Source organism: Staurois parvus, unplaced genomic scaffold, assembly GCF_062004578.1.
Source record: "Staurois parvus isolate SC_StPar_1 unplaced genomic scaffold, SC_StPar_1.0 ptg000244l, whole genome shotgun sequence".
NCBI classification, from domain to species: Eukaryota; Metazoa; Chordata; class Amphibia; order Anura; family Ranidae; genus Staurois; species Staurois parvus.
In genome coordinates, this window is record NW_028318040.1 from 9,772,206 (window position 1) to 9,799,826 (window position 27,621).

At 45.3% G+C, this 27,621-nt stretch overlaps 1 protein-coding gene across 1 annotated transcript; it reads left to right on the top strand.

Moving 5' to 3' along the window:
* On the top strand, window positions 1-27,621 carry LOC149459874 (alcohol dehydrogenase 1-like). The gene is made up of 5 exons (XM_089680585.1): window positions 1-69; window positions 8,191-8,292; window positions 10,089-10,230; window positions 19,996-20,074; window positions 27,444-27,621. Exons 1-5 carry the CDS (start codon window positions 1-3, stop codon window positions 27,619-27,621), a joined length of 570 nt encoding a protein of 189 aa, XP_089536711.1.

The window sequence follows — 27,621 nt, forward strand, 5'->3', positions numbered from 1 at the left end:
ATGGAACCCACCAACAGTGTAAGGAGACCTGAAAGTGGCACATGGCGCAGGGTGGCGGTGGAGGCAGCAGTATTCGGAAGACATACACAGGACTAGTTTAAAAAGCGGAAGCCGTCAGCAGCGTGAGCAGACGACAGAGGCACATAGCGCAGGGTGGCGGTGGAGGCAGCAGTATTCAGAAGCCATACACAGGCCTAGGTTAAAAAGCGGAAGCCGTCAGCAGCGTGAGCAGACGACAGAGACACATGGCGCAGGGTGGCGGTGGATGCAGCAGTATTCGGAAGCCAAACACAGGCCTCGGTTAAAAAGCGGAAGCCGTCAGCAGCGTGAGCAGACGACAGAGGCACATGCCGCAGGGTGGCGGTGGAGGCAGCAGCAATGGAAGGCCATACAGCACCCTATCACAAAATGGAACCCACCAACAGTGTAAGGAGACCTGAAAGTGGCACATGGCGCAGGGTGGCGGTGTAGGCAGCATTATTCTGAAGCCATACACAGGCCTAGGTTAAAAAGCGGAAGCCGTCAGCAGCGTGAGCAGACGACAGAGACACATGGCGCAGGGTGGCGGTGGATGCAGCAGTATTCGGAAGCCAAACACAGGCCTCGGTTAAAAAGCGGAAGCCGTCAGCAGCGTGAGCAGACGACAGAGGCACATGGCGCAGGGTGGCGGTGGAGGCAGCAGCAATGGAAGGCCATACAGCACCCTATCACAAAATGGAACCCACCAACAGTGTAAGGAGACCTGAAAGTGGCACATGGCAGAGTCTGGCGATGAAGTCAGCAGCAATGGGAGGCCGTATAGGGACCCATGACACACTCTGGACCTGGCAGCAGCAAGAGGAGGCGGTACAGGGGCCCATGGCAGAGTGGCGAAGCGTAAACAGCTTAAATTGAAGGCCATACAGAGGCCTATGTTAAAAATAATAACATGTTTGGGGCATGATTCATGGCGGATTTAGTCAGTTGTGTCAGGAACTGGTGGTTTGAAATCCAGACTAATCCACGCCTGATTCATTTTCACAAACGTGAGTCTCTCCACACTTTGGGTGGACAGTCGTGTCTTCCGCGGAGTTACAATACCTCCTGCCGCACTAAACACGCGCTCCGATGCCACGCTACTGGCCGGGCATGACAGCCTTTCAAGGGCAAATTCAGCTAGTTGGGGCCAAAGGTCAAGTTTCGTTGCCCAGTAGTCAAGGGGATTGTCTACCTCGGTTGGCAGGGTGCTGTCCAAGTAGGCCCGAGCCTGTTGTTTGAGGTCCTGCTCCAGGTCCACCTGATGCTGCTGCTGCTGCGGCTGGTTAGTAGTTTCCTCACTGCGCTGGTGAAGAAAGCTACTCATCATCGACTGCAGACTGAGGCAGCCGCTGCTGGTGTAGCTGCCACTGCTCCTACCACCCCATCCCTCCCCTGCTGCCATGGCAGCGGAACGCGAGCGCACAGGGCCCACAGTGTCTGAGGATGGACGTTGGCGCAGAAAGGCAGAGACCAACTGACTACATAGGTGGTTTTTATAGTACTTTATTTTGGCCTCCCTCTCAGCAGGTGTGAAAAAGGCCACCATTTTTGAACGGTAGCGAGGGTCCAACAAGGTGGAGAGCCAAAAGTCATCCCTCTGTCTGATGGTTATTATTCGGCTGTCGCTACGCAAGCAACCGAGCATGCTATGGGCCATTTGTGCCAAGGAATGCGAGGGACTCCCTGCCTCCATCTCCACAGCATACTGCCACGGTGCGTCTGGGTCCTCTGTCTCCTCCTCCTCTACCAGATGCTCCTGCTCCTCCACTCCTGTCCGCTGAGTGGAAAAACCACCCATTTCACTCAATAATTCCTGAGCACCAATGTCCTCCTCTACCTCCTCCTCTTCTTCCTGTCCTGCCCCCACAGGGGTCATGTGGCGTTGAGATCTGTGCGCCACGTCTACCGCACCCTGACCAGCCATTGTTAACAGCATTTGTTCCAGGACGTGCAACAGAGGAATGACGTCGTTCATCCCATAGTCCTGCCGACTCACGAATAGCGTGGCCTCCTCAAAGGGCCTCAGCAAGCGGCAGGTGTCACGCATGAGCTGCCAATGGCTGACATCTAAGTTACACAGGGGAGTACCTTTATCCGCTTGTAACATCAGGAAATCGGTGATGGCCTTTCGCTGTTCGTAAAGGCGGTCTAACATATGTAGGGTTGAATTCCACCTTGTTGCAACGTCGCAGATCAGGCGATGCTGTGGAATTCCGTTCTGCCGCTGCAGCTCAAGGAGGGTGTGCTTTGCGGTGTAGGAATGGCTGAAATGCATGCAAAGTTTACGTGACATTTTAAGGATGTCTTGCAGTGGGATGGTGGATTTTAGGAACCGCTTGACAACCAGATTGAACACGTGAGCCATGCATGGCGCATGGCACAACCTTCCTTGACGCAGAGCAGACACGATGTTCTTTCCGTTGTCGGTCAACATGGTTCCGATTTTCAGTTTGCGCGGAGACAGCCATCTGTCGATTTCTCTGTTCATTACACTCAGAAGTTCCTCCCCTGTGTGACTACGTTCGCCAAGGCATACCAGGTGCAGCACAGCGTGACACCGTTGCGCCCTGCACATGTGATATGCCGGTCGGGTAATGGGACTTGGCACGGGGGTGGCGGCTGAGGACACGGCGGAAGAAGAGGTGGTAGAGGCGGACATCTTTGCCGGACCAAGGACGTGCAAACGTGGAGGCAAAAGCGGCGTGACCTGTCCAAGTTGCTGGTGCGGCTGTGCCGGCACCACGTTCACCCAGTGGGCCGTAAATGACATGTACTGTCCCTGACCGTAGTTACAGCTCCACACGTCGGCGCTGCTGTGCACTTTGGCAGAGACCGACATGCTCAAAGACTGGCCCACCATCTCTTCTACATGTGAATGCAGGGCTGGCACTGCCTTTTTGGCGAAGAAATGCCGGCTTGGCGCTCTCCACCGCGGCTCGGCACAAGCCATCATTTCTCGGAAAGGTGCTGAGTCCACCACTTGGAAAGGGAGGGACTGCAGCACCAGCAACTTGGACAGGAGGACGTTCAGCTTCTGCACCGTCGGGTGCGTGCTCGCAAACTGTTGTCTCTTGGAAACGGATTCCAAGAAAGACTGCTGACGGAATCCGTGAAGAGGAGTAGCAGGAGAAGGAGCATCTGAACGAGCGGAAGATGCCAACGAGCGACAACTCCCCTCAGCAGAGGTGTTGGAGCCTTGACTGGCTGATAGAGGGCGATTGACGTCGGGTGACGGAGCAAGTAACGGAGCGGGTGATGGAGTGGGGGCTGGGGCAGGCAGAACCGCCGTATCTTTATCACGGTTTTCCCAGGCCACCGAATGGTGACGCTGCATATGCTGACGCAACGCTGTAGTCCCAACATGGGCCCCCTGGCCACGCTTGACTTTCTGGCCACATAGTCGACATACGGCTACGTTTACTTCCTCGGGCGGCTTGACGAAAAATTGCCACACCGCCGAGTAGGAAACTTTGCCCCCGCTACTCCTCACTGGCTGACTGCTACTTCCTCCGTGCACACCGGCACCACTACTGGCCGTGGTGGTAGGCTGCAGTGGAGCTGGTGCTCTACTCCGTGGCTGTTTGCCTCCACTGACACTGCTGCCTCCTGGGCAACCCAGCGACTGTTTTACTCGCTGGCAAGCTGGCACCCTCTTCTCCTGATGATGCGGAAGCAATAGCCTGATGACGACGAGGCTGCCAAGTGCGATCAGCCTCATCATCATCAATTAGGGTCTCCGCGTCACTACTAGCCCCCTCGGCTGCGTGTGGGTCAGGAGACAGACCTGTCTCTAGACCGGCTACCGAGCCACTCTCCTCGCCACTACTTCTTCGCCTGGCTGCTGAAGAGGCGGATGTCTCCCCCCGTTCCTGACCGCCCTCTGTTAGCTCTTCCTCACTGTACAGTGGGGCTGAGCCCACAGCATGCGATACTTCGCTTGGTGAGGGAACACCAAAGGACAGGGGCAGGTCGAGGACACGTGATTTCAGTGGGCTTGCTCCCGGGCCATGCCAACTAACGGTTGTGTCTGACGTACCCACCGACCGTTGGCTGTAGGTGTCAGAGGTGACCTGGGAAGAGGAAGACGACCGAGTCAACCAATCGATGACGGCAGGGTTGTCGGTGGAGACACGACCGCTGGATGACACCGGGAGCACTGGCCTCTGGCTGCGACTAGTGCTGCCTCGACCCCTTCCTCTGCTGCCACGTCTGCTCGCTCCTGAAACATTGCCTCCTCTGCCACTCCTCTGCGTGTTGTCTGACATACTCTTTATTTCAATAGTGGTTGTGAAGCAGAAAGTAACGATTCTGTGTCCCTGAGTAACAATTCTGTGTCCCCGAGTAACGATTCTGTGTCCCTGAGTAACGATTCTGTGTCCCTGAGTAACGATTCTGTGTCCCTGAGTAACAATTCTGTGTCCCTGAGTAACGATTCTGTGTCCCTGAGTAACGATTCTGTGTCCCTGAGTAACAATTCTGTGTCAATGAGTAACAATTCTGTGTCCCTGAGTAACGATTCTGTGTCCCTGAGTAACGATTCTGTGTCCCCGAGTAACAATTCTGTGTCCCCGAGTAACGATTCTGTGTCCCTGAGTAATGATTCTGTGTCCCTGAGTAACAATTCTGTGTCCCTGAGTAACAATTCTGTGTCTGTCCCTAAGTAACAATTCTGTGTCCCTGAGTAACAATTCTGTGTCCCTGAGTAACGATTCTGTGTCCCTGAGTAACAATTCTGTGTCCCTGAGTAACGATTCTGTGTCCCTGAGTAACAATTCTGTGTCCCTGAGTAACAATTCTGTGTCTGTCCCTGAGTAACAATTCTGTGTCCCTGAGTAACAATTCTGTGTCCCTGAGTAACGATTCTGTGTCCCTGAGTAACGATTCTGTGTCCCTGAGTAACGATTCTGTGGCCCTAAAGTCTCTGTGGCCCTAACTCTGTCCCTAATACAGACAGGTCTGTCTCTCTTGAATGACCGGAGGCTAATGGAGAATTCTAAGATGGCCGCGATTTATAGCTCCACCATTACACAGTGCTGGCTGGCTGGCTGCTGATTGGGTAATGCGATCACATGTCATGAATGAATGCATTATGGGTCAGCGCGCCTTGTCTGCGCGCCTTCCCAGAGATCCCCGCTCCGTCGCCACACATGTCGCCGCCATTTTTGGGAAAATTCGATTCGTGCATCCGAAGTTTGCTAATTTTCGGATTCGGCGCGAATCGAATTTTTCCTAATCTTCGAAACGAATTCCACTTCGCCATGTTCGATTCGCTCATCTCTAATGGCAATAGATAATCTTGACACTCCATTACTGAAAAAACAATATACACTGTACAGAAATGTTTCCTAATCATCTTCAGTGTCACCACAGGGATACATACACTCACCAGCCACTTTATTAGGTACACCTGTTCAATTGCTTGGTAACACAAATTACTAATCAGCTAATTGCATGGTAGCAACTTGATGCATTTAGGCATGTAGATGTGGTGAAGACAACTTACATCACAATGGGAAGAAAAGGGATTTAAGTGACTTTGAACATGGCATTGTTGTTAGTGCCAGACAGGCTGGTCTGAGTATTTCAAAAACTGCTGATCTACTGGGATTTTCACACACAACCATCTCTAGGGTTCACAGAGAATGGTCCGAAGTAGAGAAAATATCCAGTGAGCAGCAGTTGTGTGGGCAAAAATGCCTTGTTGATATCAAAGGTCAGAGGAAAATGGGCAGACTGGTTGATGCGACATTCAGATGGTAGAGTCAGAATTTGGCTTAAACTACATGAAAGCATGGATCCATCCTGCTTTGTATCACTGGTTCAGGCTGGTGCTGGTGGTGTAATGGTGTGAGAGGTATTTTCTTTGCACTAGCTAGGTGTACCTAATAAAGTGGCCTGTGTGAGTACTTATGCCAACAGAAATAAATGCATTTTTAAATGCATCTAGTGTAATTTCCTGATTTTGATTTGGTATCTGCCCTAATTGAATTTTCTGCACAGCAGCATCTGGATTGGGAAAGGGAGGTTTGGCAATGGGTCCACAGGACCGCCATTAGAAAGTATGTGCCCTTACAACCGTACATCTGACAGAGACCCATGGAAAATATGAAGGGTTGATTATGATGTCAAGGTATACAGAATATTTACAAAACTTGATATATGTAATACAATGATGTATAAAACATTGGCAGTGTTGAACATGATATTTTAATGTGCAGTCCCGGCTCTTGGCTCCAGCAGACATTTAATTCTCAGGTTGAACATGGTACATCCCACACATTACACATCCTGGACTTCAGGAAACATCAGGTGCAGTGCTGAGTGACAGGGCAGCAGACCAATCAGCTTTCACCCAGCTGGGAGGTGGGGCTGTGTAGGTAGCAGCACTTAAAGCAGTGCACATGTGCTTGTTCTCTGTCAGTGTGGTGGCAGGAAGGCCAGCTAGGGGGCGCTGTGCTCCTAACAGACATAATCCCCGGAAATCACAAAGACTGGCACAGACAAATTTTTGTGAAAGTTTCTCCCATGCATTCCAAAAGTGGTGCTACTTTTAGAATGCATGTGAGCCATTTTCAAAAAATCTGTCTGAGACAATTTCTCTCTCTGGATAAGAGAGTTGGTCTTAATTAGCTTCAATGTCCAAAGATACGAACAGTCAGTATTTTATTTAGAATTTGGTAAATTCATTGCATCACAATGGTAGTGACGCATTTTAGAACAACCTGAATTTGGTGCACTAGTTGCTGTCAGAACCAAAAGTGCACAATATGCTTCATGAATTTGGTGCAATGCATTACAAAGATTAATGCCAGAAAAGTGGTGCAGCAGTTTCATATTATCCCCCCCCCCCCAATGAGAGTATGAGGATATAATGTGACCAGTGCCACCATTATAAATTATGTACACCCTAACCTGTCACACCCATGCCCCCCTGCTGACCAGATTTGGCCCTATACAGCAGGGATGCTTGTGCCCCCCTATCAGCGGCCCTGTGGGGCTATATTTTGCAGCAGGTAAGTAACCAAAAAATATTCTGAGAAAAGAGGAGAGTAGAATGAAACTCATCACTAATTGGCTTATCACTGTGCTGCTGCCTCCTTTACCGTACAAATGCCACAGAAAGGGAGGTTACCTAACTGATTTGTTTAATTGCAGTAGATAAAAGTTGGGTCACCAATCTGTCTCTTAGGGCTGTGCCTATCCATTGACTGTATAGATAGAAATCCTTTGTCATTGTAAAACAGCTTACATTTCAATGTTATATACAGGGATTTTTTTCAGCAGGAACATGGGGAGCGCAGTTCCGGCACCTTCAGCATTGAATGTATGTATTGGCAAGGGGTTCTGGGATGTGCTGGAAGGTCTATTGATGCTGGCTGCTGTGGGATCTATTGTTACTGGTGTGGATCTATTTTTGTGTGGTGATCTATTGTTGTTGGGGAGGTCTATTGTTACTGGTGGGGGATCTATTGTTGCTGGAAGGGGTATACTGTTGAGGGGAGAGGTCTTTGCTGCTTTCTGCTGGACATTCTATTGATGCTGGCTGCTGGGAGATCTTTTTGCTGCTGGGGTCTATTGTTGATGGGGTGGTATTTTGTTGAGGGGTCCATTGTTGCTGGTGGATCTATTGTTGCTGGGAGATCTGTTAGTGCTGGCTGTGAGGATCTGCTTTACTGCTTTTCTTGTTATCATTAACAAATTCCATGCAAATTACTCAGCACAACAAAAATGATACTTGGCTCTATACCCTCTAAAAGGAGCAGTACTGGAAGGTGGTTAGAGGGTGGAACCAAGGGGCAGTGTTTGGAGGTGGGAGAGGGGGGCGGAGACAAAAAGTGACTCAGAAGGGGGGAGTTCCTGCACCTATTCTCTGAGAAAAAAAGCCTTGATTATATATATTTCTTCAGTATGGTACTGCAAAGAGCTGTAGATGTGTGAAACGTGCAATTTTCCAAAGAATACAATTAGAAACAATCTCTTTATTTATTAGAATACATTCAAGTGAAATCTGATTAGTTGCTATAGTTTACAGCACTGCAATAAGATTGCAGCTGTCATCATTGTGCTGAATATGTCCACAAATATCTGATAGTACCACAACAAAATGCCTGATAGTACCATAGCAAAGCACCTGTACTCTTCTCCTTAGCTGCACTTTTATTTTCTATATAGGTTATAAAATGCAAAGCTGCTGTGGCCTGGGCTGCAAATCAGCCGCTGTCGATTGAGGAGGTTGAAGTACAACCACCAAAAGCAGATGAAGTTCGGATTAAGGTGAAACTTTTTTATACTGTATTTCCCAACTATATACAAATCCTTATGTACTGTGGAAAAAAAAAAATAAAACACAAATCTGTACTAACATTTGGATCATGGGATTGAAAGTGAGTGTTCAACCTCAACCCAAGGCTATTTATAAAAAATGAAATAAATAAAACAAGAAAATTTTATATATATATATATATATATATATATATATATGGTATGTGTGTGTGTGTGTGTATATATATATATATATATATATATATATACTGCAAATTCCTATTCAGGAATGCGCACACATTTGCTAGAATATACCATTGTTTTTCAAAGCAACAATGCAAGCCAAGTTTTACACAATGAGGATTATTTACTGAAACTGCATGGTGCAAAATCTGGTGCAACACTGCATAGAAACCAATCAGATTTCAGGTCTTATTGTTAAAGTTAGAAGCTGATTAGCTACCATGCAGAACTGCACCAGATTCTGAGTGCACCAGGTTAGGTAACCCCCCTAATATATACTGGTGTTTTTCATCAGGGAGCAAAGAGATACCAGCACAAATGTAAAAGGTATAGTAAAAGCTGCACCTTCTGGATGAAAGAAGTTATCACTCTTTCTCCACCACTCACTTCTGCACCTCTTTTCCATGAATCACCTCTGCACCCCCTGTACCCTTTGTACACTGTTCACCTCTGCACTCTTTGTCCCCTGCACACCACTAAATCCCTCGCACACCACTCACCTCTTTACTCCTGCATCCCTTGTCCACTGCTCAACTCTGGAATCCCTGTAGCCCTTGTCCACTTGTCCTCTGCACTCTTCATACCCTACTCACCTCTGCACCCATAGTTCACAGTTCACCTCTGCACCTCTTGTCCACTGCTTACCTTTGTGTTTCATCCAAAGCTCATTTATGCACCTTCCGTACACAGCTCATCTTTGCCCTCCTTTCTTCCTCTGCACCCCTCCTCCACCACTGCTTTCCACTGCAACCCCTGTACCCCTTACCCATTGTTCTAATCTGAATTTTTTGTTTTCCACTCACCTCTGCATCCTTTGTCTGCAGCCCATCTATATATCCATTGTCCACTACTGACCTCTGTACCTCTTATCTAAAACTCATTTCCACACCTCTTGTTCATTGCTCATCCCTTCCCCCTTTTGTCCCTCTGCACCCCTCTCCCATCACTACTCACCTCTGCAACCCCTGTACACCTCTTCCAACCCTGCTTACCTCTACACCCCCTGCACTACTCCTCCACCAATAAACCCATCTGCACTACACCTCTGAGCTCCCCTGCACCTCCCTGCCTCCCAGCACACACGGCACTACACTTTCCTGTCTCCCAGCAATCCTGACAATGCACCAACTTCCACACAACATCCCTGAGACTATACTTCCCCTGTGTCACATCCTTCACAGCAGCCTGCATTATGCCAGGTTTAAACATACTGTCCTTGCCACTGCTTTGCCTATACTTTCTTTCTCTGCCTCCAGAGCAGATGAGTAAAAACCATGACAGGTAGCAGCAGCTTCCCCATTTGAGGCACAAGGCAAGAGATGTGCCCAACCTGGCGATCCATCCAAAACAGGTCTGCAACCCATATGCTCTAAAGGATTGAATATGTTATTTTGGAAAGCCAGTGTAAAGGAAAAGTAATGTTGAATAAAAGGACATGTGGGTTTAACCAATCATTTTTTGTGTATTAATTCTTCACAGTCTTTCCTATATCAGAATAGTTTAATCAACATCAAACAGGTTTAGGATAAAAAACAGGCAATTATTCTTCTTTTTAAAATCTTCAGATGGTGAGCACAGGAATATGTTGGTCAGATGATCATGGAATCCATGGTACTCTAAAAGGGATACAGTTTCCAGTTATCTTTGGCCATGAGGGAGCTGGAATAATTGAAAGTGTTGGAAAAGGTGTAACCAATTTAAAACCAGGTATTTTAATTTTAAGAAAATGTTTTGGAAAGCTGTTTAAAATGTCTAAAACAACATGAGTAAATACACTTATATTACGCAAAGTGAAAAGATCAAAAATAATGCAAAAGTGCAACTAATTCAATTACATCTATTACTGTTTCTTTGTTACTATGCACTTTTCAGGCATCCAAACCCAATAAACCATGCTTGGACTTTCACTGACAACCTGAGTTTCATTTATTTTTAACACTAGCTATTCAACTAAACAAATACACACACAGTATCTATCATTTTGTGGATATGAAGATCATGTTGTATATATGTAGATGTCAACCTAGATAAAATATTCTAGAGTGATTGAAGAGTGGCACAGACTGGAGAACAAACACTTCCATTTTGGAAAGACCCCTCCTAGGTCCTTAGAGTCCACATATCATATAGTCAGTGATGTAGATGAAAATATTATTTTCCCCTTTATACTATGCTGTTCCTATTTCATTGTAGTGTCTTACTGCATACATATTATGGTTTTGTATTTTGCACATTGACATGTGTTGCAATAAGGCAGTCCATTCATCAAGAATGATGCACCAAAACAGCAATGGAAACCCTTAACCTGCTATTTTTTTTTAACAACCTTGTGTTGTGGTGTGCTGCACTTCAAATCCACTGGAATCTAATTGATTTGTATACCAAATGAATGGCACCTCAACCCACTACAGAGAATACACTGCACATTTGTGCCTCCTAGCACCTATGACACTGCATTTACCTGCCTCTCAGTACCCACTACACTACACCTTCCTGTCTCTCAGCAACCCTAAGACTGCACATCCTGCCACCACACACTCCTGAGACTGTAATTTCTTTGGCTCCCAGGACCTCTGATATCTGTATCCCTGCCCCCAAGCATTCCTAAAACTACAGCTACCTGCCTGCCAGCACCCCTGGCACTACACCTCCGTGCCTCCCAGCAACCCCTGGCACTATACCTCCATCTCCATGCCTTCCAGACACTCTGGCACTAACACCTCCATGCCTTCCAGCAACTCTCACACTACACCCCACCCCAGCCTTCCAGCACCCCTGACCCTGTGCTTTTCTACCACGCAGCATCCTCCTGCCACCCAGCAAACCTACCAGGTCCTATCACTACACATTCTTGGCACTGACCCCCTGTCCCTTCTTCACCCTTGTCAGCTTTGCAGGCATATAAAGAGAGGAGGAGACACTGAGCAGTGAATTTTGAATGTCATCTGCACCCTTAGCATTTGGATCCCCCCACTTCCACCTCTGAGGTTACATCACCTCCTTCCTAGTGTAGTCTATAGATACAGGTCTTCAGAGTATCTTTTTTTAACCTTGCTGGAAATAAAGCAGGATCTACCTGATTCTACTTTATTCATTTAGTAGATCTGTGCTTTTTGAACCTTTCCTGCTGCTTATTCCTCAATCAGTCATCGTGTAGATCAGGGATCTCTAATCTATGGCCCTCCAGGTGTATAGGAACTGCAAGTCCCATGAGGCCTTGCAAGACTCTGACAGCTACAGGCAAGACTCCCAGAGGCAGAGGCATGATGGGACTTGTATTACTTCAACAGCTGGAGGGCCATAGTTTAGAGACTCCTGGTGTAGATGACCAGTAATCAGGGTACAGCTCTAACATGAACAAGGCATAATACGTCACTAATGGGATAAAGATCATTTAATTTCCTTTTCAAATATGTTGTAGTTGTCATGGAAATTTTGTATTGTTGGTCGAACTTTAAATGTGTCATATATGAGTGTTATTCATATGTCTCCCGTGTGGCTTAATTAAAGCTCTGAAGGCTGCAATTGGGCCATGCGCATGTACAATGTATGTATTACAGTACTCAGCTCGGTAATGGATGAGATGGCGGATCTGCGCTTATAGACCGGCGTGTATACCACCACGGCATTCGATGCGAATGCCGCTGGCAGTAGACCGCGGGCCTGTATCCACATATCAGCAGCATAGTACCACATGGACTCCGTGCCGCAAGGCGCCAAGCGGTACGAACTCTGCGTGTAGGCTTATGCATATCTTACAACCCATTACCAATCTGAACTGTATCCAGATGGATGTGTTTTAATAAAGATCGTATCGGGCCCATCCAGGTACAGACTGATATTTCTAGGGAATGCTTGTACAGAGAATGAACATACTGCTAGGAGCTGGAACAAGAGATATGCTCTCCACAGAGGGCTCATGGGGGGAAGGGGAGGAAGTCTGCTGACCTCAGAAGGCTCATGGGGGAGGACCAGTGACAGATAATAGAAAAGGCTATGCTCCAATCGGAATGTACATCCTGTGTATAGGCACTCCCCATTGCATTGTTCTGTGGGAGGGGTTTGACCTTATTCATGTGGGGGGGGAGTGTGTGTATTTGTAATAAAACCAAAGGGGAGAAGGAAAATTGCCCTTATGTGAATTCAACCATCAACCTGAAGGTGTCATGTGATCATTTCCAGGTATAAGGAGCTCCAATTCCCCACATCTCAACAGAAGCTAAAGTGGTTGGATGGGCAGGAATCGTGTAGTTTAGCTGCAGTCGTGGTAAGCGAGATTCGCACAGCTTTATGGGGGATTTCTGCGCATCCAACTGCGAGTACTCACGGAAAGGAGAAATTCGTTAAAGTGAATTTCCAAGACAGTTTGGCGAGCCTGGTGGATACTAACGCGTATTCTGGGATAGTTAACCGAGCACGAGGGGGTAATGAGCCATCATGAACTAGCAAAAAGTATGCCGGCACATTTCAGGTCTCTCTGCCATTAAGAGGATCGCTTTTTGCGCGTTCGTGTGGCTGATTTCGCTCTCTGTTAGCTAACAAGAATTATCGCTTAGCAAGGACCTTTTTGTCCTAAAATCTTGATTTGTGGGTGAAAGACAAGGGTTTGTCTCTGTGGAGAGCAGCAGAGGGGTGGGTTTGGTTGGCTGGATTTGGTCAAGTTTAAAAATCTTCCAACCAAAAATTAAACGGGTATATGTTTTAGCGGGTAAAAGTTGTTGCATAGTGTTAGGTAAGTATTTGTGGGTTGTAGGTACTGTGGTAATTGCTTTACCCCCCTCCACGTGAGGTAATTATTACAGTGCTGAAAGGTTTAGGTTAATTGTTAACTGTTGTAAGATCTTTGTGTGTATGTAGTCTGTGCAATGTTTTGTGGTACTACTGCTCCCAGCAAGCATGCAGCAGGGGGTCCTTTCTGTTACATGTGCATGTTAGTGTGATATGTTGGTGTTTTATGTCTGTTCTGTGATTATGCCAAATTGTGTTGTATGTGTGCTGCATATTGTTGTGTAATTGTCCAGTGTATGTTCTGTCCAAAAGTCTGTTTTATGTAAGAGGTTAGAGGCAATTTATGAGGCTAGTGTTCCCTGTTGGTGGCCATTTTGTTGACTGCCATGTGCTTTACCTGTTGGTGGCCATTTTGTTGAATACCATGTGCTTTACCTGTTGGTGGCCATTTTGTTGAATGCCATGTGCTTTACCTGTTGGTGGCCATTTTGTTGACTCCCATGTGCTTTACCTGTTGGTGGCCATTTTGTTGACTACCACATGTGGTTTCTCTGGTGGCCATTTTGTTGACTACCACATGTGCAGTAATCTCTATGCAATGTGCATGAAGTTTCCTATATGCATTTGACCCATATTGTGTTTTTAATCCAAATTTTTTACAGTTTAATTTGTTTGCTTTTAGCTTTAAATTTGCGTATTGCCAGCCAATTTAAAGTGTGTTAAGCTAGTTTTCCCCTCACGTGTTCCACATTTAGTTAGCGCGGTGAAGTCTGGGTTTTTGCACATAGATTTCTTGTATAGTGATTATGTTTTTCTTGTGTTTTTCCTGTTAAAAGTAGTTCCTTATTCTAAAGCGGGTTTGTTTTAAAGCTGCTGCATTGCGTGTTTCGCATCCAGCAGACTTTTTGTGTAAACGGTTTTAGGTGGTTTGCGTGTGTAGCGCAGATCGTTTAGCGGTGCTGGTATGAGTGATTTTTGCGTCAGCAACAAGGTTACTTTTGGCACAGTTTTTCGGTTTACCTCTGTGTAATTGTTTTACTGTGAAATGTCCCGTGTTTTTCATAAGGATCCACTTTGTCCTTTTTAACGGTTTTTCAGGTTGAAAAGGGGTTTTTCTGTGTGTATTAGGAAAGTTTTTTTTCTTTACACAAATTTCCTAAAGGTCAGTTAGCAGGTTTCCGGCCAACCAGCGACCCCTAAGTAACATCCAAGAACCCCTCTTTTTGTTTTGACTTGTGTTAGCTACTGTGTGCAGGGAGAGAAAAGCCACTTTCATCATCGTGCGGTGTGGCCTGCCAAACACAGTGGGTGATGAGAACCACATAAATTACGCTGTGCGAGTGGGCGGTCCAGGGAAGTGTAACGCTTAGCCTGGTTACCACAAACACTTCGGGTGGTCAGGATCACATAAATTGCGCTCTCGGTAGGATCCCACCGAGTGCTCCAGGGGGTAAACAGGTACCTGGACGCGGGATATATACCAGTGACTAGTCACGATGGGCAGTAGTCAGTCCATGAAGAGAGAGGGGGAACCAGCCCTCTTCAGGGTAAGGACAGCTGCACAACTGATGAAGGTGAGTTTGGGGGGGAAGTCTACAGAACTCCTCAAAAGATGGAATAAATGGTCGAAGGGTACCAGATGGGAAATTCCCCGGGAAGGTACATTTGACGCATGGAGGTGGGAAAAATTCATCTCTGAATTTGAACCACGGATGCAGGCGTCAGAACTAGAGATCGCACAGCTATGGCTTCACAGGTCAATCCAATTAGGGAAGCAGGGCATACATAAACTGGTGTCTGTCTGGAAGAACCAGGTGATGTATACCTGGCCTCCAGAGGGAATAAAACAGGAGGATCCGGTGTCAGAGGTGGAGGAAGCTCTTTCAGGGCTGACTCTACTAAGGCAGGCAGGATCAGGGTCTGCTGGGGTTCCCGAACAACCAACAGTGGCTGAGATAAGTATAACTGCACCTGTCTCTTCTGTTAGTGACGTCACTCTTGACGTACCTTCCGTGTCTTCTGTATCTATGCCTCAGCCTCTACCTCTACCTCTCCCTTCTCCCTGCTTCACCCCAGCTCCTTCTGTTTCCAACTATGAAGCCTTCTCAACAACCGATTTGCAGACTATCTGTGAATCAAGGGGAATAGACACCCGGTTAAGAAACAGGGCGGATTGCATCAGAGCGCTACGAACCACTGATCAGACCCCTGCCCCCCAGCTATACCCTGATCTGAGGGACCTCAAACCTGAAGGTGCAGTAAGCGAGGTGGTTAATCTAAGCCCACCGATGAAGCTGGGCCAGCCTTTGCACTCTTCCCGGACCGAGGCCTATCCAGTCAGGGTGCAGCAATTTGAAGGTCCTCCCAATGCACAGGGGGAACGGACTTTAGGGGAACGGGTAGTTTGGCATGTCCCCTTCACCCCGGCAGAGATCTGCACTATTCTGGCTGAGCTCCCGGACTATCGAGTCAATCCGAGAGGATTTGCTCGAATGTTTGCACAAAACCAGTTCAGCTATGGTATGAGCGGGTCAGATTGTGCGCAGATCCTGCGGGCAAAGGTGGGCATGGAAGTGGCCAGTACAGTGATTGCAGGGTGCTCTATAACCACTCATGAGGAGATGACTTCAGGGGGCAAAGAGTTCTGTACACAGCTAAAGGCAAAGCTTCCAGAAATGTATGGTGCTACCTCTACTACGGACATGATGAAGCTCACCCAGGGTCCTAATGAGGAAAGCGCCTGCTTCTGGCACCGTCTCAAGCAGACAGCACTGGATGCGGATCTGGAAGTTGGACCTGATGCTCCAACTGAAGGGGTAAAGGTGACCACGACGCACATTCTGTTGCGGGCCAAATTTTTGGAAGGCATCGATACTAAAATTCGGGAAAGGCTGGTTCTGGCCCGACCCGAATATAATGAGATGTCTATCCCTGCTATCCTTTCCACTCTTGCGGCAATAGAGAGGGAAATGGATAGAAGAAAACAGGACAAGGCCAAAGTTCTTATGTCCCAGACCCCACACATAAAACCAAGGGATCTGGGTCACAGGAAGGATAGGCCCCCACCCAGGTGCTTCCAGTGCCACCAAACGGGGCACATGAGGAGGAGCTGTCCCCAATTACCTAAAGGTCGGTGGCAGTTCATTCCTGATGAGTCCTCCACCCCTGTGACCACCATGGTAAGTAACTCCTATGAATCCTCATAGGAAGTTGACAAATCGGTGTCGGCCCAGATCCATCTTTTTCTAGAGGAATTAAAATATCCCCTCCCTTGCCTCACCGACACCAGTGCAGCAAGAACGGTCTTGCGAAAACAGGACATCCAAGGCAAGGTACCCCTCTCAGGGGAAAGCCCTCCTAACCCCCACTAACCTCACTATCAACGATGCACTATTTTTAACCCAGCTTCTCTTCTTCCTGTGTCGGAAGATGAGAAGGGGGGGGAGGACAGCAACGACAGTGCTGAATTTTGCAACACGACTAACAATACTAACACCTCTTCTGCTAACATGTCTTCTTTGTCCACTACTAACCTCTCTTCCAAAGGACACGACTGCATTTCTTTGGTGGAACTGGAGTCAGCGGCGACACACCCCATATCACCCCGAGAGTAGCGGTAAGGTTGAACGTCTCAACGGAATCCTTAAAAACAGGATCTCCAACATCATGGCCGATATCCAAAAACCTTGGCCTGAGTGTCTCCCCATTGCCCTCTATTCCATCCGGAATGCCCCTCGGCAACCACATGGGCTGTCACCCTACGAGGTGTTGTTTGGGGGACCTCCCAAAACAGGGTTGTACTTTCCTCAACAGTTGTCGTCTTTGCATTCACAGCTTACAGGTTATGTGCAATCTCTGCAACGGGAGCTGCAGAAGATACACCATCGGGTTCGCAAATCGCTCCCCGATCCAAATGCAATAACAGGTGTTCTTTCTATTGAGCCAGGTGATTGGGTCGTCCTAAAGAAACATCAAAGAACCGGACTCGAGCCACGGTTCACCGGACCATACCAAGTCCAGCTGACGACACCTACCTCACTCAAGCTCGAGGGACGAGACAACTGGGTGCACGCAAGCCACTGCAAGAAGCTTTTCAGCTACACCAGAGAATGAGGGGTGTCATTTTCCTTTTTCTTTTTGTTTGTATGTCTTACATGTGTGTGAACGGAGGAAAAGACGGCAGATACCCCAACCTTTTATTTAAAATGCATCTGCGTTTAGCCAGAACCGCCAACAAAACCAACTGTTGGGTATGCTCTAAGCCCCCACCCAGTCATCACATGTCCGCAATGGCCGCTGTTCATGCCCTATATGACATCCGTGTCAGCATGAAAAAGCAAGGGACCCCTGGTCAGCCCCCACGTAGACTTTTGTCGGTAGAACTTAATGACACATTTTTAGCAGGTAAGATCAGTTTTAGCACCAATATTAGCTCTAGCTCCTGTAGGACCCTCGTCAGTCCATTATGGGTAACTGGACAGCTAGGCAGCCCTCAGGTGTGCTTTAACATCAGCTTTGGCACAGGTAACAAGTTTGTTGGGACTACCACCTGCGAGGGAGGTATAACTGTCAATCTGACTAACCAGACTTCCCTTCTGAGTACGGATGTGATGTGCAGACTGAGGGAGCAATCCCCCAGTCTGTGCAACTGTTGCTCAGTGCCAGAGGCCGAACGAGGAACTCCTCCTGCTCTGCTCTGACAGGTCCATACTATTTTCTGTGTGGTTCGGCAGCCTATAGAACATTTCCCCAGAACGCGAAAGGTTCGTGTGCCCTCATAAAGCTAGTCCCAGCATCCTATGTAGTGATGGATCATGAAGAGTTGATGGTCCACAAGAAGGTAAGGATGGCAGGCAGAGTTCGCAGGGAGCTGTTCTCTGAGGGCGACCAAGCATGGGCTTGGTTCCCCTCATGGACAGGTTGGGGAATAGAACTTATGAAGCGCCTGACCAATTTTTCTGTCATCGTGGATAGTATGTTTAACGAGACCGTAGAGGCAGTCAGAGAAATTGCCCAAGAACAACGGCAGATGGGAATTTTAGTGCTTCAGGAGAAGATGGCCCTTGATTATCTTTTAGCCGCCAAAGGGGGGTTCTGTGAGTTCATCGGAGAGGATTGTTGTACTTGGATAGAAGACACCGATGACAAGGTCCAGGCCCATATGGACAAAGTTAGTGAACTACAGGGAAAAGCTAGAGCTATAGCTAGTGAGGGTTGGAATCCATTCAAGGGTTTGGGAGGATTGGGAGATTTCCTGTTCTCCATCGGATCTTGGTTGAAGGAAGTGGGAGTGTATATCCTGATGCTTCTCTTTTTCTTCTGCCTCTTATATGCCGCGGTGAGATGTTCCTGTTGCCTCATCGACCGTGTAAGCCAAGCTCGGGCAGACGACCACATCTCCATGCCCGCTCCTGGGATTCCACTCCAACCACTGATCGGAGGAAGACCTCACCAACCCACCACCTTCTCTACAGATTACGTCCTGGCTTCCCTCTAATTTATCTCCCTGAAGACCACATTCCCCAAGACCTCCAAGCAAGCTTCAAGCCTCATCATGGTTTGTGTCTGCGATTTGGAAAACTGTCTGGGTCGAGACCAGCCTTGTGTGGCCCCGTCTGCAGGGGCAATTTGAGAATCTGCTGCTGGATCTCCCCAGACCACCATGGGATCACAAGCCTTATTCATACCACAAGTCTGTTTGTGGTTTTTGCAAGAGCCTTCCTGTAGTGAAGGTTCCAACGCTCTTGAGGATCATTGCTTCAATCAAGCCTGTTTGCGTCGAGTCTGCGTCGGGTCTTGTTGTTTCAGGTACCCCGTGGAGCTTTATTCTCAGGGACAACTACAGGAACTCTTTGAGGTTTTGAGACTACACCCATCAAGCTGAAGAAGATCAAGAAGGGACACGAGGAGAATATGATAAAACAGGAGGGAATGTCATGGAAATTTTGTATTGTTGGTCGAACTTTAAATGTGTCATATATGAGTGTTATTCATATGTCTCTCGTGTGGCTTAATTAAAGCTCTGAAGGCTGCAATTGGGCCATGCGCATGTACAATGTATGTATTACAGTACTCAGCTCAGTAATGGATGAGATGGCGGATCTGCGCTTATAGACCGGCGTGTATACCACCACGGCATTCGATGCGAATGCCGCTGGCAGTAGACCGCGGGCCTGTATCCACATATCAGCAGCATAGTACCACATGGACTCCGTGCAGATAATAGAAAAGGCTATGCTCCAATCAGAATGTACATCCTGTGTATAGGCACTCCCCATTGCATTGTTCTGTGGGAGGGGTTTGACCTTATTCATGTGGGGGGGGCGTGTGTGTATTTGTAATAAAACCAAAGGGGAGAAGGAAAATTGCCCTTATGTGAATTCAACCATCAACCTGAAGGTGTCATGTGATCATTTCCAGGTATAAGGAGCTCCAATTCCCCACATCTCAACAGAAGCTAAAGTAGTTGGATGGGCAGGATTCGTGTAGTTTAGCTGCAGTCGTGGTAAGCGAGATTCGCACAGCTTTATGGGGGATTTCTGCGCATCCAACTGCGAGTACTCACGGTAAGGAGAAATTCGTTAAAGCGAATTTCCAAGACATAGTATAATATGATAAAATACTTTACAGTTTGCAACCTTATGCCATATCTTTTTGATTACTAAGAAAAGTATCTTTAAATAAAAGATAAACTGAATTGGCAATTAATGTATTCACATAATATCTTGTGTTCTTTTTTTTTAGGAGACAAAGTCATTCCACTTTGGCTTCTTAAGTGTAGAAAGTGTCTAAACCCTCACAACAATCTTTGTATGAAATCAAAGTAAGTATGAGTAGGCACAGTCTTTTGTTAAAAGAGAAGTCGTATGCCTCGTCTGCCTAAAGATTTGTTTCCCTTATTACAAGCAGTTTTTTCTTTCATTTATACTGCCTGTGGTGCATACTCAGACTGGGGTATGTTCTTTGCATCTTTATGATGCCGAAGAGTGGAGCCTAGTGTTGGGATAATGCATCTCTACTACTAGTGGATGCAACATGACAAACTCTTAAAAAATGTGTAATCGGTTGGGAATAGATGGAACTTGAATTTCTTTTTGACAAATCATCCCCTATATTGGAAGTCTTACTTCTTGGGTCTGCCATGTGCAAACACATGGCATATACCAACATAACTTTACTACTCCATAAACACAACACATACACAAACAAACACATTAATATCTACCACTGGAAAAGTCTTATGATAACAGTGGTCTCCCTCATTTTTTGAAATGTCTTCTTACAGTCAAATCAGTGAATGCACTCCAAAAAAATAAATAAACGAAACCAGCGCGCCAATCCTCATGCAAACCAGAAAAATATATCAGAATGCCAAATGAAGAGGCACTGCCCTTCAAAGATCGAGAAATCTAACCACTGAAAGAAAAAACAAACAAGGGAGCACTCTCATCGTGCATTACCGTGGTATACCGAAACGCGTCAGGTTATCCACACATTAGACACAGCCATTTGTGACTGTTGTTATGGACCACACACACTGTTTTTATCATTGGTTTGTGAGTATATATATACTTGTCTATTTATTAAACACGTGGTATACTACGGTAATGCACGATGAGAGTGCGCCCTTGTTTGTTTTTTCTTTCAGTAGTCAAATCAGTGAAGCTGTGGAGACAAAATGCAAGAAAATCAATCTTCCAGTGGTAATAATAACTAGGAGATAAAGCAGCTACGATGATACAGAATATGAGAAGAGATACAGAGTGCCAACACAGCTGAGCAGCAGAGAGAAAGAACAGATGGTAAAGAAGCACAAGATTGACCCCAGTTAGATTAATCAAGGGGTGCATTAGTAATAAGGGCAAAAAAGGCAGCTGTTTTGGGCCAATCATTCAAGGATCAGAGTCTCACTGGTTGGCTTTCAAGCCAGTAGAGGTGCATGTTCCCATCTAGAAAGTAAAAAGAAATGTCCTCTCCTCAGATCAGATTCAGATACAAAAGAGCCCCCTTTTTAATATTTACAAGCTCAAATGTTTTTAAGTGTTATGCTTTACTCATAGAATAACCACTTCAAGTCTGGACACTTTTACCCTACCCCCAATTTTCAGCTTTCAGCGCTGTCACACTGTGAATGACAATTGTGCGGTCATGCAACACTGTACCCATATGAATATTTTAGCATTTTTTTGAGACAGATAAAACTTTATTTTGGTGGTATTTATTCACCACTGGTATTTTTATTTTTTTTGCTATATAAATGAAAAAGTCCAAACATTTTGATAAAAAGTGTTTTTATTATAAAATTTTGCAAATATATAATCTTTCTTCATAAATTTTGGCCAACATGTATTCGGTTATCTTTTTAGTAAAAAAAAATAAGCCAAATTTTTAAAAACATTTTTTACATTTTTATTTTGTTTTTAAATTATTATTTATGTTTTTTTTTTTTTTTAACATACTGTCACCCTAGCAGTACAGTGTCACCATAGTGACACTGTACTACTTGTGGGGGGTGATGAAGATATTTTTTTTATTTTTATTTTTTTTTACACTGATTGCTTTTACACCCATAAAGGCTGTAAAAGTAATAATTTCTCCTTCTCTCTGGCTGCATTCTTGCAGCCATTGAGAAATACTGTGCGAGCTGTGATTGGTCACAGCTTGTCACATGGTACAAGGCTGTAGTGAATAGCCTTGTACCATGTGACCTCTGGGATCATTCACAGATTTCACACGTAGTAAGCAGTGATGTCAGAAGTGACATCTTGCTTACTACTCTTCATGTGATCACTGATTGGCCAATCAGTGATCACATGATAGGGACCTCACACAGATGTCCAGTACAGGCATCGGATCGCGGTGCCGCGAGCTCCCAGGGAGCATGCACAGGCTAAAATGGCGGGCGCCGTTTATGAACGGCAACCTGTTCCTCCACTGCTCCCACCCGGCCTTTATATACATGGGCTGGACGGGATGTGGCTAAAGCAGTTACATTGAGGACCTCTTTAATCAATAGGTAAAGTATCAGGATTCATTCACACCTGTTGCAGTACAGGGCCTCATTTAAAATCCCACGTTTTCTGCACCTCACAAAAACACACTGCCCTTTTGCAGACATGCGCAATTGCCATCAATTTTTAATGGCACCCCAAAACATCTTGCAAATGTAAGTGTGTTTGTGCTCTCCAAAATGCAAAAATCACGTTTTGTGCACGTTTCCCATGCATAGGGCAGCCCATTTAAATGAATAAACTGCCTTAAAAAGCAATGCACGTGAAAGTTCAAAAAAGTGCATCCTCAGAAGCACCTCTTGGTATGAACAAGGCCTAAAATATATGCCCCTTTAAATGTCAAAACATCTGTCCTTTGCTATATCTGTGCAAAAAAATACCCAGTGATCTCGGTAGAAATTCAGAGCTGTCCTGTGTCTTGTCTTGACTATTTAGTCCTCCAAGTTCTTATCCTGGAATACAAGTCAATTAGTGCTTATCTTGTGGATAATAAGACAGTGGGAGTGGTTGAATAGTTTAGCAAAAACCATAGGTAGGGCCAACACTGTTGTCAGCTCATAGTAGGAAATTAATTGCTGAGCACATTTCTGGTTGCTCAACAAGTACGGTAATTTTCTGTACTTGCAGGGTCTTTAAATTATTATTATTATTATTCAGGATTTATATAGCGCCAGCAGTGTGCGCAGCACTTTACAAAATGAATAAAACATGGGGAAATGTTCATGTATGCGGAGATGTACTGCAGAGTTTTTTTTCTTATACTGCCTTGACATACACTTTAAAAAAACAGACCATTATACAGAATATTGTATTGTGCTTTATTTGTCTGTCTACCACTATGCAAAATAAAAGTAAACAGAAAAGGGATTCTCTGTTAAAGTGATTCATAGAAAAATAATAGAAGTGCATATATATTTGAAAGGTTATCTAAATCTAACAAAAATGTAATACACTACACATTACCAGTCCTTAGATGTGGCAGCTGCATTAGTTTTCCTTTTTTCCCTACCTTTTTCCTTTAATTTTACCTGGCTATCCTGCCAGTAACACTCTTCTTGTTCTAGGGTAACAAAAACAAAACGTATGTAGGTACTACTAAGCAATCCCTCCCTCTTTCCTCATCTCCATATCTTAAGGGGGAGGTTTTAGTTGTTCTGTAGCCCACAGAGAGAACTGGGCAAGATTATTAACACTGCTAAGCATGCAGCAGAGGCATAAAGATGGGAAGATGAAAACTTAGTGGATTTCTGGCAAGAACAATAGGTAATCTGCACTTGTCAAACACACACCCGACCACTTTCAATTTTATATTTAGCAGAACAAAAAAGAGCAAATAAGATTCAGCATAATAATATGGAGTAATAAAAATATAATATATTTTATTGTTAGAGTTTAAGTACAGTTTAATCTCTTGGTGCCAGCCGCATGCAAATGTGTCTGGACCTTGACACCGAGCGTCCGCACATTTGCGTGAAAGTAAGAAAAACATATGTGCTTAGAACGCGCGCCCTGCGCACTCCCAGTACACATTTCCGGTGCTCACGGAAAGGTCCCGATCTCCTCTTGCGACCGGGACCTTTCCCGATCATGTGACCGCCGTGACAGCGAATCACGGAGGTCACATGACCCTAAAACCCCGCCCACCTCCCAGCTTCTGAAATCCTTAAAGGGCCGGGAGGCGCTAGCGCCAAGGGGTTAATTTTCAATTAGTTTAACAGAGAATTGGCTAACTCCATGGGTAGGGCTAGGTTGGCACTACATGGTTTTCACCATGTAGGCTAGTAGAGTGCTGGCTCCAGCAGGGAGCTGTGCATTGCGTGTTTCAGTGCATCGCACTCCTTTTTTTTCTATTATTATTATTTTCAGCTTTATTGGAAGTGCATTAGGTTGCTGAGGTGGTATGCAGACACATGCTGCATTTTTCTACACTGCAACATACCGGTGGTGTGGTAGAAACAAGACACATAGAAACCAATTCTTTTCTATGAGCCCTAGTGGTGACCCATGTTTATCCAGTGCAGAAAAACACAGGTTCCTGCACATAGTGTTAGCAAGCTCTTAAGTCTGAAATCATTTTAAACATTTATTCTTGTAAAAGACAAACTTTAAGGGCTTGTGTACACTATGGGGCAGAGACTTCAGTTTTTCTTCTTGCGTTCTGCAAAGACACAACAAAATCAATTGTACTCAATGTGCTCTGTTTACACCACAACACTAGCATCGCATGCAGATTTTTTTCTGCACAGGAATCTGGAATTTGTATAAAACTCATTGAAGCAAGCATGAAAACTGATGTCTCTGCAAGTGAAATCTGCATGTCAGTTAACCACTTAAGGACCGCCCTATAGCAGATAAACTGCTACAGGGTGGCACCTGTGCTCAGAATCACATATATATATTTAATTTTGCATTTCCAGGTAGGGGGCGCGAGCGTGGCCGCGAATGTCAATCACCGTGTCAGCCAGTAATTACTAGCCGGCGCCTGATGATTACCAAGCATCTCTGAATAGGAGGAAGATTGTTTTGTCTTCCTCCTTGTCAGCTTGAGTACACTGCTCGGGATGGCTATGCACAGTACAGCTATCCCAATCAAAGTGCTTACAGTTAACACCCCCCGCCCCCTAGTAAAACACTCCCAGCACACAGTTAACCCTTTAATTGCCCCTCACAATTGCCCCTCACTTTTTTTTTTTTAGCACTGATCACTGTATTGGTGTCACTGGGGTGTCAGTGACACCAAGTTAGTTCCCTCCAGTGCCAGAATGTCCGCCGCAGTCCCGCTAAAAGTTGCTGATCACCGCCATTACTAGTAGCAAAACAAAATCCCATTATCTATACCGCCATTTGTAAGTGCTATATCTTTCACGTAAACCAACCTGCTCTGACAACTGCCGGTTCTCTTCAAAAAGAGGCCCATGGAACCTTCAAGATTTGAAGACTATGTGCATGAATGGGCAAAAATCACACCTGAGCAACGCATGCAACTAGTTTCTCATACAGGAGGCTTCTCAAAGCTGTCATTACAGACAAAGCGTTTTGTACAAGTATTAAATACATTTCAGTTAGCGTGTTCAAATACTTTTTCCCTGTGTCATTCCATTTCATTACACATACCTTAATTTCTAGACTTATTTGTTTTGGTTTCTTTGTATGTATGGCTTGCATGGGTTGTTACTGACATGTGGTGAAAATTTCATGTCAATAGCACCTTTAGAAATATATTTATCGAAAAAAATGGTGATGTGTTCAGTACTAATTTTACCCACTGTAGGTCACTAATGTTACTGCATTAAATTATACATTTCAGTATAAATTTGTTACATGCAAGCATATCATTTGACCTTTAGGCCATCACAGTTCTCCAGTCACACACTCACTAAGGTATCCATCTATGTATAATATCTCAAACTATTTGTCTTCTAAGAAAAGCGTCAAATCTGTCTTGAATAATATTCTCCATCCAACCTTTTGTCAAGAATATTTCCATAGTATTACTTTTTTTAGTAGAGTTTCCCTCATATTTAGATATCTGAGGAGTCCATCAAGAAATGGGTAATGCCCCAGGATGAGGACACATATTTTAAAAAAACTGACAGTTTTCATTTGAATCCAATGAGTTTTGAAAATTGAAGTCACAATGATAAATATATAATGTGAACTGCGACCATTTATTATATGAATTAGATGTAATTTCTCTATTGTTAAGGCAGAATTAAACCCAAAGTTTTTCAAAAGTAAGTTAGAAATGTTCGGTAAAAAAGGATTTTTGTTTTGCTGGTAAATAATCCTTTTCTTGAGTTCATTAAAGGACACTAGGTGAAGTGATTTTGAGACACTGGGTCATGTTGCTGATTTCAGTAGATTGGATATTGCAAACAAAATTGTAAGACAGCCTAGTATAACCTCTCCCTTTCCAGCCATACTCAAGCTTTGTGAAGAAAGCAATAGTAAGGGTAGATCATAAGAACAGGTGGTAGAACCTGTGACTCTTATTGAACTCCAAGGAAAGGATTTTACGGTAGGTCAAAATTCAGTGTTCTTAATCGTTCTTTAAAGGTCACAAGATGAAGTAATTCTGAGACACTGGGACTTCCAAAAGCAGTCCAATTGAGGAGTGGGAAACACAGCAAACAAGTTGCTTAAGGCTAGCCATTAATATGATAATTTTGTTTCCTGCAACCATGCAAAACCAGCAAGATACAATGATTACTGATAGCGGCTATAGCCGTTGGCACTAATCACATCAGAAAAATCTGACAGACTGGTTGTACTGAAGTCGATCAATGGATCAACTTCAAAACAGTATAAAAGAGCACAAGTGATCTAGGGAACCCATCCAACCAATGTTAATGTAACAAGAGGTGCCACCCTACAAATATGGGCAGGGTGTAACCAAAAAATTATATAGCAGAAAGAAGAGGAGGCAAAAGGAAATAGCCTATAATATGCCGCGTACCGATACGGCAGCCTCTCATCAGTGTCTCCGATCCATCCTTTGCTATGATAACACAGTTGATGTTGAGACTAGGATGCCTCCTCTTCTTCTTTCTTCTTTATGCTTGACTTCAGTACAACTAGCCTACCCATGAAAGAATAAAATCTCGCCTGGTCCCTGCTGAACTGGCCAAATTTCTATCCATCAGTGTCTGAATTAAGGCCCACTAGTAACAACAAGTTACCAGATGGAAGTCAGCATAGCTTCCAAAGCTTCCAAAAAAAATCTTATGAGTGAAGCTGACATCAGATGAAACATGAACTTCCACTTGGTAAAACCTCAATGAATGTCTGAACAAAAGACTAGGTGGCAGCCTTGTAAATCTTAGAGACACTTACTGATTTTGTGGAGTGTGCTTTGACAGGGATAGAAACCTTGTCTTTAAGCTCATAAGCTTTAACGATAAGCTGCCAAACCCACCTAGAGCTGGTGGAATGAAAGGCAGGCTATTCACAAGGAACCTCAGAAATGACAAAAAGACAGACAGTCTGTCTAAAGGAAGTTGTAGCAGAGAGATAGGCTGTAGCAGGGCGTGCCACACCCAGACAGTGGAGTGACATTTTCTAAGGAAGTCTAGGACAGAGAAATGGGAGGTTAAAATCCTGGTTAAGGTGAAAGGAAAAAACCACGTTGGGAACAAAAGAGCCCTTAGACCTCAAGATAATCGTGTCTCTGTGTACCACCAGAAAGGGTTATCTGCAAGTTCAGGTCACCATCTCAGAAGGCAGCCTTGATAGTACACAGAGGCATATCCCTGTAGGTTCAAAGGGTGCATTCCAAAGAATCAACAGAACCAAGACGATGTCATCGGGCAATATACAGGGAAACAAGGTGGGCAATATCCTGCGCAAATGCTTCCACTAA